General features: G+C 47.7%; 1 protein-coding gene across 5 annotated transcripts in view; it reads left to right on the top strand.

Annotated features, from left to right (window-relative positions):
* Positions 1 to 11,257, top strand: part of TSC22D1 (TSC22 domain family member 1) — a 171,250-nt gene extending 159,993 nt beyond the window's left edge. Inside the window, exons 4-6 of one of the 5 annotated variants that reach the window (XR_011470771.1) lie at positions 960 to 1,064; positions 1,532 to 1,710; positions 2,485 to 2,915. Coding sequence is in view for 3 of the 5 variants with exons in the window: in XM_070409028.1 (XP_070265129.1) it covers positions 960 to 1,058 (99 nt within the window). In the remaining 2 variants the exon portion in view is untranslated. Of the gene's footprint in view, positions 1 to 764; positions 1,065 to 1,531; positions 2,916 to 11,088 lie in introns of those variants that run through there. The other 4 variants (XR_011470772.1, XM_070409028.1, XM_070409029.1 and 1 more) reach the window with 4 other exon arrangements.
* Positions 11,258 to 18,095: the final 6,838 nt, after the last annotated feature.

Genomic DNA, 18,095 nt, shown 5'->3' with positions numbered 1-18,095 from the left:
CCATGGAAGGACTGTCCATGGGACCTGCAGGCGGGGCCCTAAGGAACTTGGCACAGTCTGGGCATCCCACGCTAAGTGGGAGGACTGAGGGTGTGGGAGCACAGAGCTAGGCTGCAGGAGCCAGGCCCTCTGAGCGGCTGTGTGGATCAGGGCTCCTGCTCCCCAGACTGCCTCCCAACTCAGAATGAGCTATGAAAAGAATAAAAAGTTAACTTGACCTGCGAGGCCTCAGACATGTTGGGGGCGGGATGTTAGCCTGCCTTGATTAACACAGCTGGAGTGAGTGAGCTGAGAGTCATTTCTGTGAGTGGAGGTGAGCCGGGGGGCGATGTGCTGCTCAGGAAAAGTCTAGTCCAGGAAGAAAGGTGGAGGATGGAGCCTGAGAAAACCCGGCTGAAGGAGGAGCTGAAGAAGAACCACCTGCAGAGGAGGTGAGGGAGGCAGGTGAGCCCCGGGAGGCAGGAACATTTAGGAAGAGTGTGGGTGACATTGTAATGTGCTAGAGAGATGTCAGGACAGAGTGACAACAGAAAAGTGTTCACAGAGGTGGTCAAGTAAAGAAGGTGAAACGCTCAGGAGGGCTGGAGCAGAAAGGTGCTGTGAGGGGCCTGAATGATGAAAGGGGTCAAGGGGAGCTAATGAGTGGAGTCAGCAGTCTAAGGAACTTGTCTAGAAGAGAAAGAAGAGAGGTAGAGAAACAACTAAACAGAAGGTCAAGGGGAAAATGTAAAACAGGATTATTTGCACATGCTTATCAATCATAGGTAATGACTTACACTCTCTGAGGAAGCAAGAAGAAATTGGACCCACAACAGAGGTGGCAGAATCGGGCCTCTCAGAGAAAGGACAAGAAAGTGAAAGTGGATGCAAATACGGATCAATTGCAGGTGGTGGTGGTGGGGGGGTGGAGGGTCTGAACATCCCCCTCCTATTAATCTAACTTGTCCTCTGTAATTTAGAAAGTGGGGATCCGCCCAGAAAGCTCAGATGGCAAAGTTTGGAAGTTTGAGAAAAGCACTGAAGACAGAATAACAAAGAGGACTGGTGGACGGAAATGATTAAAGGCAAGGACTTTTGATTCTCACAGCAAATCCAAGCCCTGCACGTCCTTGCAATCTCTGCAGAAGCCCTGCCCCTCAGTCACCAGGCTCCAGGACTGGGGTCCGGGGCTGTGCAGAAGACAGGATGGACTCAGATGCAACTGGATATCACGGAGGCAGTAACAAGATAGTCCACATGGGAGAAAATGCAGGCCTGGGTTTGAGCAGTGGTTTAAGGGAAAGGGGAGGTGGGACTGGGATTTAAAGACATAAATGCTGTAGAATTGAGAGGACTGCATGACCAACTAGATATGAGGGTTAGGACATTGGTCCTGGATGGGTGCCTGGGACAGACAGTGTGTCTTCAGGAGGGTCTATCCCAGCAGTACTGACACCTACAAAGGTACACAACAGAGCCACACATTACACATTTTGTGGGGCTGGGGGTGTCCTACACAGCCTCTGGGTCTTCCCCCTCCCTCCTTTTACAGAGGGGACACTGAGTCCCAGGGGTGTGAAGTCACTTACCCATGATCGCAGAGTTAGTGTCCAAGACAGCCCTGGAACCAAATGGTTGGAAGGGAAAGAGAAGAGTTGGAGAGAGACGGTGAGAAGAAGAGAGAAGGGGCATGCATTCATTCATCCCTCCACTCACTTCTTCATTCGGCAAGTAGGTATTGCCTTTTAGGTTCTGGGACCTGCTTTTAGGGAACTTCTAGCCAGGGAGGGGGCATAGACCTCCTTTGGGAAAAGTGTGCAGGATTCGTGGGACCCCCAGGAGGAAAGAGTCATTTCTGTGCAGTGCTGGAGTGGGTGGATGCGAGTGCCAGGAAAAGCGTCCAACTTGACCGAGGAAGCAATTTGACCGAGTGTTAAAAGATGAGGTGGACCAAGTGGAAAAGGACAGCTCATCAGAGGGAGTGAGAGCCAGGCCAGAAAGCAAGCTGTCTGAGGTAGCCCTCAGGTTGAAGAGTGAGGGAGTGTGTCCCCTTGGAAACCCTGTTTGACTGGTGGGGGAACGTAGTGGGAAACTTCAAAGAGAGGTGTTGCTGTAGCATGGGGGATGGCTTCGCCCCTTGCAGGCCTGGTCAGTGCACATCAGCCAGCGGGTGGGAAGAAAGTTGTCTCGGAAAACTGGAGGGGGCAGAGCACAAAGCCTGGGCTCCAGGATCAGCTCCACTGCACCCAAACCGCCAGATACCACACTGGGCACTTGGACCCTGGAGGCGAGTCAGATTTATAAATGACACAAATAAAAAGTGGCCGCGCTAAAACCCATGAGCAAGAGTGTTGAGAGAGGGGGTAATTCCATCCAGCTGGGAAGGAGGAGCAGAGGGAGGATCCTGAGGAAGAAGCAGGAATTTGGGGGAGTTGATGGGAGTCATAGAGAAATAAAAGGTTTACCGGGGAACCATGAATTATTCTGATGGCATTTCTACCTTAGGGAGGAGCATCCGTGGGTTTCACAGAAGCAGCGCTGGGACCTGTGTTTTCTCTGAGCCTGGCTCCTTGGGTCTGCCTACCTCATCCTCTCACCTGCCGAGTCAGCAGTTCTCTTACTGGGGCTGTCTTGGCTTCATTTTCAGTTTGTGTGGCTCTCTGTAGATGTTAAATAAATGTCCGTTGAATGATTAAAAATGGCGATGAGAAAATATTTGGAAGGGCCTCAATCCTCCCACCACTAGGGAAAATCTGGGATTTTAAAACAGAAAGTTTAGTTTGCCCACAGGGCTTCCTTCTCCAGGTTCTGCATCTTTTCTTGTGTCTTCTGATGTTTTTGTGAATCCTTCTGAAGTTTGGTGAACCATTCCCAGAACAAGGTGTGTGTATGTCTTTGTCAAGTAGTAGATTCTTTTATTTTAGAACAAAGTTTTAAGTATTATAATAAAATATGCAGGATCATAAAGAAAACCTTTATATTAAAATATAGTTTCAGAATATTTTTTTAAATATATTTTATTGATTTTTTACAGAGAGGAAGGGAGAGAGATAGTTAGAAACATCAATGAGAGAGAAACATCGACCAGCTGCCTCCTGCACATCTCCTACTGGGGATGTGCCCGCAACCCAGGTACATGCCCTTGACCGGAATCGAACCCGGGACCTTTCAGTCCGCAGGCTGACGCTCTATCCACTGAGCCAAACCGGTTCCGGCAGTTTCAGAATATTAAAAAAATAAATTAGTGGTATGGTAATAGAGAACGCTTATTTTTAACATATTAACTAACAAGATCTAGGAGTAGATCTCATTAATTGCTGTAATTTTGAAGTAATAATGAGCTTAATGGCATTTTGAAGTAACTGCAACATCTGTAATAGATATGAAATATCTATGATTCCTACTGGTAATTAAGTCACAGGAACTGCTAACACTACTATGGTTTGTTGTCTGCATTTATTACCAAAGGAAATGCTAAATGACAATTGAGGTTAGTGAAGCAAACATGCATTTCTCCTCCACCACCACCCCCAACCCCCCATCCAAGCTTATGCAGCCAGGGAATTCTCTCCCTGGCCACCATTGCTCAGTGTCTTCATCTGCCCTTACTATAAAGGCTGTGGTCGCTGGCGTGGGGCACCCCTGGGAATAGGCATCTGCCAGAAACTGCCTCAGGGAGCTCGAGCAGGGAAGTGCTGGTGTTTGGGAATAATTTTGATCCTGTGGAGGAAATGGTTTGTCACCAGGAGAACCCCAGACTCAAAAGCTTTAACAGTTTGAATAGGCTGTTGGAAAAAAGTGTGTAGGACATGAAGGAGTGGGCTCCTGGTTTTAAGTATGCCTCAACTTTGAATTTTCTCCTTTTCACCTTAGTGACCAAGAATTCAGGGAGCTGTATGAGTACCTTTAAGTTCATAGAACTTAGCTGAAGGTGTTTGTTTGTTTATTAGTTTGTTTGTTTTTTAGGCTGTGTATCAAATTGGAAATGATGAAAAAGTCGATGAGAGTGGGTAGAAACAACCTCATTCTGCGTGTGGGTCAACATTTCTGCAGGGCAGTTTGGCTCTATGGACTCAAATCCCTAAGTGTGCTTATACCCTTTGGTCTAGCCATCCCATTGCTAAGTAATTTTTTTCTTAAGAAAATAACTATATGCTTCTTATAAAGATACATGTACAAAATGTTTATTGGTGTTTTAAACAATAGTAAAACAAAAATGAATCAAACAAACAAAAACCAGAAAAGATCACTTACAATAAATTGCAAAGAGGACTAAACCAAACATAGCCAGATCCAAAATAGTATCCCTGGTGGATGCAATTGGGAAAGCTAAGGCACGCACTGGTGGAAAACGCTGGAAGCACTTATGTGAATGCTAACAGTGGTCACCTTGGCAAGGCGGGGCTACCCACAGCATTGTTTTCTCCTCCTGCTCTTCTAGGTTTTCTGAAGTTCCTGCAGGAGCTTAGATACATTATTTCCAAGGACATTTGTGTGGACAGAGGACCACTGCATGAGTTTCAAAAATCATTTCTCCACAAATTTACAGCTCAATTCAAATGTGTCTCTTAATCTCTTAACAGTGTGAATTCAATGAGACAATTTAAGAAAACAAGACAAAACAAAAACACAAAGGAAACCCAAAGTTCCCCAAAGAAGTGTCTGAAGCATTTGCAGTGTAACCACCCAAAGTCAGACTCTCTGGGGGGCGTGGCATCAAGACCCCCCTGCAGGCTCCTCTCCTGACTCAGCGCGGACCTGGTGGTGAGACTTGGTCACGCCAGCTTCTGCCACTTCCAAGCGAATGTGTTCCTAGCAAACGAGGGGGCTGGCACCGGACATGGGAGTGTGAGTGTCTCACAGGTCAGGGACCACTGGGCCCTGCGGACCTCGCCTCACTCCTGGGCGCTCACTTCCTCCTCTCACCTACAAGGAGCACACACTCTTCTTGCTAAAACACAGCCTTCTGGAACCGCTAACTTCAAATATCTGAAAGCTCTGATGCTTTGGCTTTACAAACCTTATCTCACAGAGATTGACTGCATATCTATTGAAACAAATATTTATAGAACGTTTGGGCCTTTGCTCCACAAATATTTACTGAGTGCTCACGTCACAGACAGCAAACATTCTGGCCTCCCTGCAGGACCCTGGGGCCCCTCCATCCACCATCCATCAGCAGATTCCAAACATTCTTCCCAGTTTGGTTAAGGGAGGCCCTGGGGGTGAGGATGTAGAGCCGGGGAGGGGGTTTCCGGTCCTGGGCTGGGTGAGGGCCTTGCTGGGGAGGCAGGAGAAGCGGAACTTTGATGATGGTGAAATTGGGCCGGTATGTCCTGGGTGCAGCCACCAGGAGCCCACGAAGAGGCAGAAGCGGACTGGTTATGTGCTGATGTGATCACAGGGCTTTATGCCATTCCTTCCTTCCTCCCCTCCACCCTCTACCTACATCTAAAGAGATCTTCTCTACATAACTGTATAGAGCTATGAGCACCCAATATATAGCTCCCGTCGCCTGCAGAAGGGAGACTGGAAGGAATATCATTTCAACCTAGAAACAGTGCTAGGGGAGCATGAATTTAAAGGCAGTCTTGGAGCAAAGAAGGAATGACCAGCATGGCTGGAGGGCAGAGGAGGAGGATCCCAAGGAAGGAAGAGTGGGCGTAAAAGAAGAGATGTTTGATACCAGGCAGCAGGGCCCAAGAGGCAAGCTGATGGCCCCAGAGGAGGCTCGGGGAGTATCATGGTCACCCTCCGGCCGCAGAGTTGAGGCCTCAGGAATGTACTCTGATTCCCCTGTAGGAACCCTGTGCTGACGTCTGTGGGGAAGGCGGGGTGGGGGGATGGCGGGGCTGGGCAGGAGCCATGGCTGTGTGGCACAGGGACCGCTTGGGAAACATGCAGTGGGGGTGGCCCTGGAGGAGGGAGCAGACCTGAGAAATATCTAGGAATAAAATGGACAGGTGGCAGGTGGTGGGTAAGGAAACCGAGGGAGTGAGGGCCAGCAGTTCCTGGTGCTTTGCCTGGCAGCCTGCACGGTGAGGCAGGAAGCGGAGTTGTTTAGAGCTGGTGTTGGGACGGCCTGATGGGGAGCCCTGTAGGCAGTTATTTGCTGGGATTGGGAGCTCGGGAGAGAGGACCCTGGGCCAGAGCTGAGCATTACAGATAGACCCGTCCTGGTAAAGGGGCCAATGACCAGTGTACTACACGGGACCTTGGACTGGTTGTTTTATCTCTCAGGGCCTCAGTTTCCTCCTCTGTGTTGTGTGGATTGTGGTGGCGGTGGCGGTGGTGAGAATTAAATGAGATAAGCTATGTGTTGTGCTTAGAACAATGCCTGGTGCATTGAAGTGCCCCAAGAGTGTTAGCTACTGTATGACTGTTTGGGACCCCTCGGGTTCTGAGTGGTGGCTGAAGCCAAATGAATGGATGGGACGGCCCAGGGAGAGTTGTGTGTGAGCCGGGAGAAGCCCAGGACAGCTGTGACCCCGAGCAAGCAAGGAGGCTTTCTCACTCAGCTTTTGAGACTCTAAAGCAGAATGGTGGCTAGAATAAATCCCAGGGCTGTGGTTTCGAATCTTTTAAAAATAAATTCTCAACAGACCTTCTACATCAGTGATGGCGAACCTTTTGAGCTCGGCGTGTCAGCATTTTGAAAACCCTAACTTAACTCTGGTGCCGTGTCACATATAGAAATTTTTTAATATTTGCAACCATAGTAAAACAAAGACTTATATTTTTGATATTTATTTTATATATTTAAATGCCATTTAACAAAGAAAAATCAACCAAAAAAATGAGTTTGCGTGTCACCTCTGACACGCGTGTCATAGGTTTCGCCATCACTGTTCTACATGCTGCAAACAACTTAGTTTTATGAGCAAGTCAAATTAAACATTTACTCTTTATGTTTCTAAATGAACAGAGTGACACTGTCAATACCACATAGGACATTTCTAAGGTCCCTGGGAACTGCTGTTGAGTTGACACTTGAGGTTGACCTGCTGTGTGACCGTGGGAGCCGCCACTCTCTCTGAGCCCGAGTTAATGCACAGTAAAATGAGTCGGTCAGATCAGAATCATCGCTCAGGTTTCTCCCAGTCCTAAAAGTCTAGTTCTAAAGGCAGCTGCTAGGTGTTAGTTACTTGATGAACTTGGAAGTTCGACGACGAATCGTCTTTAAAAACATGTGTCTATAGAGGGCAGAGGACAGGATTTGCCCACCTGATACCAAAGCAGGTGGCAGAGGACAGTGTGATGAAGCAGACAGTGCTCAGGTCTGGGCCTCCCACAGCCCAGCAGGGAGAGCCAGTCAGTTGGTCGGCAGCTGGCTGGGGCCCTGTGTGTGAGCCACTGTGCTTGAGGTGGGCATCCGCCCACGACCCCGCAGACATGGTGTCTGCCTCTGTGCACTTAGAATCTGATGGGGAAGGGAGATGTTGAACAAGTCCCATTGATGAATAGAGTGATGCTAAGACCGTGGGCAAGTTCCTGAATTTCTTCAAGCTTCTTTATAAAATGAGGACACAAATGTTTAATTTGAGGCGTGTTTGAGAGTAAATGCACTATATGGTTTATTTATTTACCTGTGATGGGCTTACAGAGATGCATGGAGTACAACAGAAGTTAATAAATGAGGACATGGGGATAAAGAGATAATATGACGAAGAAAAGGTAAATTAATCTCCAAGTTGCACATGGATGGCTCTATATACTAGTTGCTAGCAGTGGGCTGCCAATTCAGTTCTGAGCTTCTAAGCTATCAAAGACAGAGGAAATGTGATCAGTCTGATCATATCACTTCTGGTTGAAATTTTTCGGTGGCTTCCTATTGCCCTTAGACAAAAGCCAAGCGCCTTCATCTGCCCTACAGCCTTCTCTGCTCCCACCAGCCCTCACATTTTATGTCACAGAGAAGCCAAACTTCTCCCTTTGGGCCAACCATTTCCTGCTTTCTTGTTTTCTTTCCTTCCCAGCTCAGCTCACCTGTCTCTTCCTCTAGGAAGCTTCCCTAACCCTGAGGCTGGGCAAGAGAGTGCTGCTCTCTGCTCCCCAAGAATCCTGTACTTCCTTCCTTGTGGGCTCCCAGCCTATAATTGCTGATCTGTCTTCCTCCCAGTCACCCAGCTCCTTTCCTGGGGCTCTGTTCTTCCCAGAGTGCCTTACACACCATGGGCTCTCAGTAAATATTAGCAGAATTAATGGATCTGCTGAAAGTCACACAGCTTTCCTGTCCTGAGATCTGTCAGGCTCCCCAACAGATCTTCAGAAAGGGGGTGTCATGGAGCATAGGGGACACATAGTGTGGTTCTCAGCCTGGCTGGTCAGATTAAATAAGTGGTGATCTGGGAAAAATGGAAAATGATTACAGCAGGACTCTGAAAAACTAATCTCAGATGATAAGAATTCAGGTGGGAATTTACTGAAAGGGAGGGGAGAAAAGAGGGAAAGAGTGAGTTAAGATAGCTTATTTAAGACCTGCAAAGGCATATTTCTGTTAGCACCCCTTTTTGAGGCATATCTATAGAAGTTAGGAGATTTGGGACATAAACAAAAGATCAACCCCAGAGAAGAGAGAGCAGAAGATGGTACAAAACCACAGACCCAGGGGATATGTTCTAGGTCAAAGGTCACAGAGGTGAATGGCCAGTGACTAATCTGAATTACCCACAATGTAGATAGATAAAAGGTAATCAGAAGTTCACATGGTGAAACCTTTCAACTTTTCTGAGCTGTGAAGGTGCTATGGTTATCTCATGGTAAGTATTTCCAGAACCTTGAAAAATCATAATGAACATTCCACACTAACATTTTACAATTAGAGACTGATCCAAAGATGTTTAATCATTATATATACACACACACACACAGGAGTGGGCAAAAGGAGATTTACAGTTTTGAGTATACAAAACACAGAGTTTATTCTTGTCTTATTATTTATTTATTAATTATTGTATTATTTATTTGTATTATTTGCCTTATTCTTACTATTATTGTATTATTTTGTATCCTTACTAATGATTTATCTTTTAGGTAAAGTTGACTGGTAATTTAACCTACTATATTAATATAGTAGGTTAAATATATATATATATATATATATATATATATATATATATATATATATATAAAATTGGATTCTAAGCTACTTAAAAACAGTAAGAACATGTTCTTTGTTTGCATTTTTCACAATATCTGTTTTAGAATCTTCACATCATACTCTCTTGTTGAATTAAATTGTATTCAAAGGACTGGAAATGTATAGTTTTCAGATGTAGGGAAGACATACTAAGCTTAATGATATAGACTTACATTTCAGATGGGTTAAAAAATTACTCCTTTGTAAAAATATTCACTATCCCATTTAAAAAATGATCCAGAGCCCACGTGAAAAAAAAAAAGACTTAAGGAGTTGTAGATAACACTGCAATCCATGTGAGTCGTCACTGTGCAATGACTTCCAAGAAGATCCTCAGGACCTGTGGCTGCATTCGTCAAGGTGTGTGATGGTTCTTTCCTCCATTGGTCAAACCACATCTGGAGTAATCTCATGTATGAGGTTGATAAACCCAGAATGCATTCAGGAAATGGTGACTAGGAAGGAGAAGACCCTCAAAGTTATGAGATGTGGGAGACAAGGGAAGGAACATTCCCTTTATGCATCTTCTCACCCAAACCAGAACCTCTGACCTAGTGCCAGACTCCTTCACCTCCCTCAGTCTCTCTAGGGTCCCAGCTCTGTTCTTCAGTATCCCCAGCTGGCTTCTGAAGCTCTCTGCACCAGTGCCCTTCCTCCTGGACTGCCCTGCTCACTTCAACCTCCACAGGGCTCTCAGGATGAGCTTTCTGTTGGTGTCACTCCCTGCTTGAAATCCTTAATGAATGCTCAATATTCAGCATCTGACTCAAGCCCACTGTTGTAGCCTTAGTTTGTTACCGACCATCCCCTTCACAAGCACCCTTGGATCTGTCCAGGCCACAAACCTAACAGTCCTTCAATATGCCATCCACTTTCTTACCTCCGCACTTCAGCACATATGGTTTCCTCTGCATGGTGAGCTAGGACAGACTCAACACCAGCTAAAAAACAAAAAGAGAAACTGTTATCATGAATGCTAAAGTAACCCTGAATATAAAACATTGCCCAGTAAGAAGATTCTCTGCCCTGCCTCAATTTCCCCCCTAAGTTGAATATTTACACTTACAGGGGAGAGGGGAGAGATGGCAGCCAATAGTTTCAACTTTATATCCTTCCAGCATCCTGAACTCAGAGGCAAGAGTCAGTTTCCTTTCCTAACAGGGGATCCTTGGGGGAAATCTCTGTGGGGCTGAGCTTTGGGCCTTCCCCGAGCCAATAACCATGGCCCCTGCAGGAGAGAGGGACAGGGCACAGTGCCTGGGACCCGCCAGGGCCCTCTTCAGGGAAGGTGGTCCCCAAAGGAAAGAATGTTGGGGAGACAGAACTATGTCCTCTCTCATGTGAGCCTTCCCTAACCTCCCCTGAAGAGTCAAGTGCTTCTTCCTAGGGCCTTCCAGAAGCTCTCATTAATATCTCCCTGCATGGGTTACCTTCCTGTATTTCTTTGGATTACGTGCCTTTTCATCTAATGGTATAGGTTCCTGGAGAGCAAAGATTTTGTTTGCACTGGTCATCTTCTGTCTGCTCTCCATAGTCACTCTCCACGCTTCTTCACCCTGCTGGCCCCTACTGGATGACATCACTGGGGCCCTGGGTCAGGATTGGCCAGTGGAGCTCATGACAGGAGATCAGAGAGAGATATATATATCTTTATTCCTCTGGCTTCTTTCCTGCAGGGTTCCTGTGAGCTGGCGACAGGGTTTCTGGACAGAGGCAACAGTCCTGTCAGTGAATCTGCTCCACATAGCTCTGGGTTCTGGAAACATCTCCCTTCCCTTGTGCCTTCCAACCTTGCTCTGCTATTCACAGCCCAGTCCTGTACTATCTGTTTAGGTTTCCCTATACCTTGCCCATGCCAGATAAATAGCTCCTTTATTAAGCTCTCCTCAGATTACCCAATTAGAGCGTGCCACCTGGTTCCTGCCAGGCCCCTGCCTAACACAGTGTTCTATTCATCTTTGTTTCCCCAGGATCCAAAACAGCGCCTTTCACACTAACGGCACTTACTAAATTCAGGAATTAAGGAGTGATTGAATATAGGCTGGATATAGGAGTGCTGAGCTCTGTGCGGAAAACAAACCAGGGGAGTAGCTTTCAAATTGTTCTTGGCCAGGACTCCTGGTAGGAAACTCGGGTCATGTTGCAGTACTATGCACATGCATATTCATATCTAACTAATGAGAAGTTTTGTGAAGTAATACTTACCTTTACTATGTGCGATGCACTGTGATATTGTTTACTTAATTCTGCTCTGTTTCAACTTCAGATTCTCATTATGGTACACTAAATTGATGTCATGGCCTGCAAAGTGGTTGAAATCCATGGCTTAAGAAGCACTGTCCCAGTGACCTTTAACATTCCCTCCATTCTGGAGAGTCTGTGGTTCCAGTGGTAAAATTCCAAGGCATAACTAATGAGAATGTAATGATGTCACAGTGACGATGCATTTAACGGGAGTTTGCATCATTGCCTTGAAAAATCAAATGAAATTGCCTTTCAAGTTCCAGTTTTCAGAATTCTTATTCAGAGTTGGCCTTTCTTAGGTTTAGCCTAATTTGGAGGAGGGGTGGATTAGAGCTCTCAAAATACACTGATGGCCCTGGCCTGTACGGCTCAGTTGGTTGGCACATCATCCTGGGTAAGGGCACATACCTATAGGTTTTGGGTTTAAGTTTCTGGTTGGAGCCTGTATGAGAGGCAATCTCAATGTTTCTCTCTGACATTGATGTTTTTTCTCTCTCTCCTTTCTTCTAAAGTCAATGAATGTGTTCTTGGGTGAGGATTGAAATAAAAAAACAAAAACACTGATGGACATGAGCAAGTGTAAGTATCAGGCATGTAGTAGTCAGTGTCAAGGACCACAGGCCCAAGTGCTCCGGAGCAAGTCTGGAGAAAGCTAATCTCGGCTGCCTGCCTAAGGGTGCCTGGGCCTCTATTCTCTGTCCCTGCTGCCACCAGCAATTCTTTCTCCTCCTCAGCAAAATGCCGTGTTACATGGAAAGTTTGACCAAGAGTAAAATCTGGGCCTGCCTGTGTCACCAGAGGCTGATAGTCACTAGGGCCATGAAATCCATTTGTAATTGATATTGTCTCACTGTTTCAAACTCGGCCCAACTTTGGGGTCCTCTCCACCTCAAAAATTGTGTGATTCTATTTTAAAAAGTGAGTTTTATGTTCTCTAAAATGAACTCCCCTTCCCCCCACATTCACCGTCTGTCATTCTCCTGGTATCTGAACTGTGAAGCACAGTTAGAAAGGTAGAAGATGGTAATAGTTATTATTTAACTGAAATTCTGAATCAGATCCTCAAACCCCATCTTCAACTAACTGGACATCAACTCCCTGCAAGGTTCCCGAGAGAGATGCATGTAACAAAGACAAGCACAGGTGGGTGGGTAGGAGACCAGATAGGGCTCCAAAGTCATTCTTCCAAAAAATTCATATCAGCGCCTATGATTGTCAAGCACAGAGGAGAGAACAGTGAACAAAACAGAGGACCTGCGCTGGTGAAGCTTATGTTTTGGTGGGGAATCAGGAAAGAAACAAATAAACAAATATCTGGACATCAACACAGGAGATGTGGTAAGTGCTGTGCAGAAGGTAAGTCCATCACAGGCATGTGTCAGGCAGTGTGTATGTGTATGTATGTGTGTGCGTGTGTCCATATGTAGGTGTGCATGTGTGTGCATGTGTGCATGTGCTCATAAGAGCATTATTTTACTTTTTAAACATTTTATTTTTCAACTATAGTTGACATTATATTAGTTTCAGGTGTGCAGCATAGAGACTAGATATTTATCTACCTTATGAGGTGATCACCCCATAAGTCTAGTGCTCATGGGAGCATTATTTTAGTTAGGAGTGTCCGTGAGGGCTCGTGAGGAGTGGCCCTTGAGGGGAGAGCTGAGGGGATTTGAGTCAAGGGAACATCTGGGGAGAAGCATCTGGTGAAAGGAAGGGCAAGCTCAAAGGCCCTGAGACCATTAAGGAGATTCTTTCCGCTGAGGGCAGAGGCAGGCCCAGGGCCTTGAACCACTGCGACTGAGCAGCCTCCTCCCACTTCTGCCCCAGCCCGTGCCAAAGTGGGCCACCATTTTGACACATGGACTCATCAATTTTTAAAATCATTTTTAATTTCGGTAAAATATACATCCCATAAATTTACCATCTTAATCATGTTTAAGTGTACAGTTCAGTGGCATTAACCACCTTCACATTCCTGTGCAACCACCACCACCATCCATCCACAGAACTCATTTCACCTGGCAAGACGAAAATCTGTACCTGTTAAACAGCAACTCCCCGGCTCCCCTTCCCAGGCCCTGGCAACCACCACTCCACTTCATCTCTAGGAATTTGACCATCCTAGGTCTCTCATGTAAGTGGAATCATACAATATTTATCCTTTTGTGACCAGCTTATTTCACTCAGTATAATGTCCTCAAGGCTCATCCATGTTGCAGCAGGTGTCAGAATTCCCTTCCTGTGTAAGGTTGAGTAATAGTCCATTGCACATGCACACCATATTTTCTTTACCCATTCATTTGCCGAGGGACTCTGGGATGTTTCTCTCCCATGGCTATCGTGAATAACGCTGCCTTGGACATGCGTATGCAAATATCTCTTTCAGTCCCTGCTTTCAATTTTGGGGGGTATTTACTCAGAAGTGGATCCACAGTTTTAGGTCACTTTCCCACTGAGTTGATTCACTGCCGTCTGCATGTGGCCACCTGTGCAGGCGCGCTGCTGCCGTCTGCATGCCCCGCCCCCTGGACTGTGAGTTCCCGGTGGACGGAAGCCTGTGTTTGATGTTCCCACACCTGATGCTGTGGAAGCCACACAGTCTGTCCTCCAGAAGAGTTTATTTATTTTTTAAAAATATGTTTTTATTGATTGATTGATTTTTTTTTTGAGAGAGAGAGAGAAGAAGGGAGAGGGATAGAGAGATAGACACATCGGTGAGTGATCGGCTGCCTCCTGCATACCCCACACTGCACAGCCCACAACCTGGGCATGTGCCCTGATCAGGAATCAAACCAGTGACCTCTTGGTTCCTGGGTCAACACTCAACCACTGAGCCACACCGGCTGGGCTCAGAAGGGTTTATTAATGAGCAAATCTGGCTTGTTGCTGAGAGGAGAGTGAAGGGTGAATTGGACTGAGCCCTACCTGTACCCTCTTGCATGTATTTTTATATATTGGGCTTCTCTGGTTTTGTTTGAAAGGAGAGCACTGGCCCTAAAATAAAAACTGATAAAATCCAATTTTCTGTGGAAAGGTTAGAAAGCCACCAGGGGTGAGTGACCTGGCAGGTGTCCGGAGGTAGGTAGTGGCCCTGCCAGGCTCTGAATCCAGGCTTCCCCGTTCTCTGCCACCATGTCCTTTGCCAGGAAAGGAAATTTTCTTCTGTTGTTTTTCCTCATTGCCCCCTTCTGTCTCTGTCCCTTACCTCGAAGGTCAGAGCAGAGCTAAGGACAGAAGAGAGGGCAGCACCCTCACCAGACCTGGCAGCCCCACATGGAGCCAGCAGGGAGGGCTCCCCTGTGCTTGAGTGTGCTTTCCTTTCCCACGAGCTGTGATCAAGGTGTGTCTCCCACTGAGGCACCTCAGGGCAGCCCCGCTGCGGCAGCTCGGCTGATCCCCAGATGCTCGGCAGTGGGGAGCTGACGAAGCTCCTCAAACCCAAGGCTGTTTCTCCCCAGGAGCTGGTCGGTGTCCTATCCACCTGCACTGGGCTGTGTGTGAGACAGAGAGAGGCCCGGGGTGTGTGGGGTGTGCATATGTGAGAGTGTATGTGTGTGTGAATGTGTGTGAGAGAGAGGCCCAAAGTGTGGATTATGTATGTGTGAATGGGTGTGTATGAGTGTATATATGTGTGCGTGTGAGAGAGAGGCCCAAGCTGTGGAGTATTTGTCTGTGTATGAGTGTGTGTATAAGTGCGTATGTAGGTGAGTGTGAGAGAGAGGTCCGAGGTGTGGAGTGTAAGTGTATGTGTGAGTGCTGTGTATGTGTGTGTTTGTGTGAGAGGTCTAAGGTGTGGACTGTGTGTGTGTGTGTGTGTGTGTGTGTGTAAGAGAGAGAGAGAGAGAGAGAGAGGCCCAAGGTGTGGTGTGTGAGTATGTGAGTGTGTGTGTGTGTGAGTGTGAGAGGTCTGAGGTGTGGAGTGTTAGTGTGTGTGTGAGAGAGGCCTGAGGTGTGGTGTGTGTGTGAGTGTGTGTGTGTATGTGTGAGTGTGTGTATGTGTGTATGTGTGTGTGAGTGTGTGAGTGAGTGAGTGTGTGTGAGTGTGTATGAGTGAATGTGTGTGCGTGTGTGTGTGAGTGTGAGTGTGTATGAGTGAGTGTGAGTGTGTGTGAGTGTGTGAGTGAGTGTGTGTGAGTGTGTATGAGTGAGTGTGAGTGTGTGTGAGTGTGAGTGAGTGTGTGTGAGTGTGTATGAGTGTGTGTGAGTGTGTGAGTGTGTGTGTGTGTGTGTATGTGTGTGAGTGTGTGTGGCAGAGCAGAGGCAGCAAGAGAGAAGAATGTGATGCAGAGAAACAGAACCTTCCTCAGAGAGACTGGGAGTTAAATGATCTGAAAAGACCTTGGAGCAGTACCTGGCACCAGTAAGGGCCAAGTAGGTGACTGTATTATTAGAGGCAGAAAGACAGAGAGAGGTGGATTCAGAGAGAGAGAGAGAGAGGTAGAAGTAGAGAGAGGGAGGGGGGTTGGAGACGGGAGTCACCAGTCCTTGAAACTCCAACAATTAGACCAGAAGGTGGAACCTGGGTAGAGGCCCCTTGTCTGTTGATCTCCCATAAAGATGACTATGCGCACCTTCCTCCCTGCTGTATTCTTAAATTTAAATAATATAATTACACTGTGTACGGGAACATAATGTCCTGGGTTCCTTGAAGTTCCTCAGCACAGCACACAGAAAATCTGCCTGGCAACAGCCATTGAACTGGGACAGGGATGATGGGGTCTCTAGTGGCCCCTGCTCTCCCTCTTAGCCCTCCCTGTCCTGCCTCCCCCACAAATCATTTGGGCTTCATCCCACCTCTGGCAGGAGGGGAACTGCTTCCCAGATGTGTAGGATTAAGGTGAGTGGGTCCTAGCAGCCTCAGCCCTGGGATGAGATGGGGAGGGTCCCTGTGCACCCTGAAAAGCTCCCCAGGGCAGCTCCCCCTCATACCCTTGGGAGCACCATCCTCCGGCAACTTAGAGGCGTCCCCTCTGTGCTGGCTCTGAAGGGACAAGGTGAATGGGGCTCCACGATATCCATGCTGATTTACAACCCAGGCCTTCACAGGGGGACTTTTTAGTTCACATTTAAAAAGTGCTGTCTTGTTTGTGGATGGGACGGACCAGAGGCCTGCAGGAGGGTTCCTTCCCCGAGGGGACACGGCCATCCTCAGAGCTGCCTCCTGCCAGCGATGGCGGCACCACTTCTCTACCTCTGCACCAAGAAAACAGCGAAGAGCCAGACCAGAGGACTGCCTGCATCTGCCCAGTACTCCCGCTGGCTCAGAGCTCATTGAGAGGCGGTCAGGGAGAGGAATGAGGCAGCTACTCCGGAGAGAGAACTGGAGAGCCAGCTCCGCGGGGAGGGAAGGCATGTGTGGTCCAGCGAGGGACCGAGGGGGGCAGCGCTGGGGTCCAACCACGGGCACAGCTAGTGAGGCTGGGGAGGGAATGCTGTGGACACCCCAAGCCCGGGCAGAGAATAAGCCCCAGAGCAGCAACTGCCAATCCTTGGAGAGGGAGAGGGAGAGGGAGAGGGACAGAGAGATGGGGAGGCAAAGGCAGAAAGCAGCAGGACACCCGCCTAGGAATGCTGTCAGGAGCGGCTTCCTAGGGAGAAGTAGGCTTCACTGTGAAGACTTCTGCGATTTTAAGGACTAAGACGGGCAGGCTGTGCAGGTGTCCTCAGGCCCCAGGGGCAACCCCAGGCAGATCCCGGGCGGGTTATTACATCAGCGACTTTCCCCCACCTGCCTGGGGAGCCCAGCCCTCCCGGTGAGAAAGCAGCAGGAACCTTTTCCAACACAAATAAGGCAGGTGGCAGCCTGGACATTAGAAAACCCGGGAGAAACTTCTTATGGGGTTCACTCAGACAGGAAGGGATGGGGGCCAGGCCCCGCCCCCTTCAGGGCTATTGGCCAATCCAGGAGACGGAGCCGAAGAGGTGGCCCTTGAAATACAGGTTTGGTGACTCCTGACAGTGAGTCACCAAATGGCCCTAATTCACCAGGGGAGCGCTGCTGTCCCTTTGCCATCCTTTGCCTATTTTCAGTATTTGTTGTAAAATAGAAAGAAACACCCTGCTAAGATCTCCCTGTGCCGCGCAGGCAGAGAACAAAGGAAATGTTTTCCTACCATATAAAAACCCCCCATGTTTTCCCATATGCAGGGTGTGGAACAATGTTATCGACCTCTCCTCTCCCTTTCATTTTCCCCCAAAACCTTCCTGAAGCAAGAGCAAACGCTACTTTTGTGGATGTCTGTCTAATACAAAGATAGCTGTTAGGACCCTGCCATATTGAAAGTCGTCTAGGGTTCTGTCAGCCACCCCGACTTTCTCAGGAGGAAACAGATGGTGCATCAAGGGCCAGTGAAAGGAAAGGGCCCGGACAATGGGACGCTGTTCCTGGGGCCTCTGCACCCAGAGCCCTGGAAGAGGCCCGCACACCCCGCCCACCCTGCTCTCTGCTCTTCCTGAGCCCCAAAGACATCCCTGGTCCACAGAACTGAGGGCCCCTTTCCTGTGTGTGAGCCTGCTTACCAACAACCCCATGGTCACCTTGTCACAGAAATGTACCTTCATCCTCCTCTCACTGTCCCCACCGCTCCCAGCTTATCCAGTCTGAAGACGCTTTGTGAAATGATAATAGTCAGATGAGAAATGGGAAAAATAAACCCTTTTCTCATATGGAATTATTACACGTTTTGGAAATGGACACGTTTCTGCCATCCCTTCTAGAAACATTTCCCTGTGG

The sequence above is a fragment of the Myotis yumanensis genome, unplaced genomic scaffold (assembly GCF_028538775.1).
Source record: "Myotis yumanensis isolate MYYU_CA2020_CCGP unplaced genomic scaffold, mMyoYum1.0.hap1 SCAF_3, whole genome shotgun sequence".
Taxonomy (NCBI): Eukaryota; Metazoa; Chordata; class Mammalia; order Chiroptera; family Vespertilionidae; genus Myotis; species Myotis yumanensis.
This window is presented reverse-complemented; position numbering and strand designations above follow the sequence as displayed.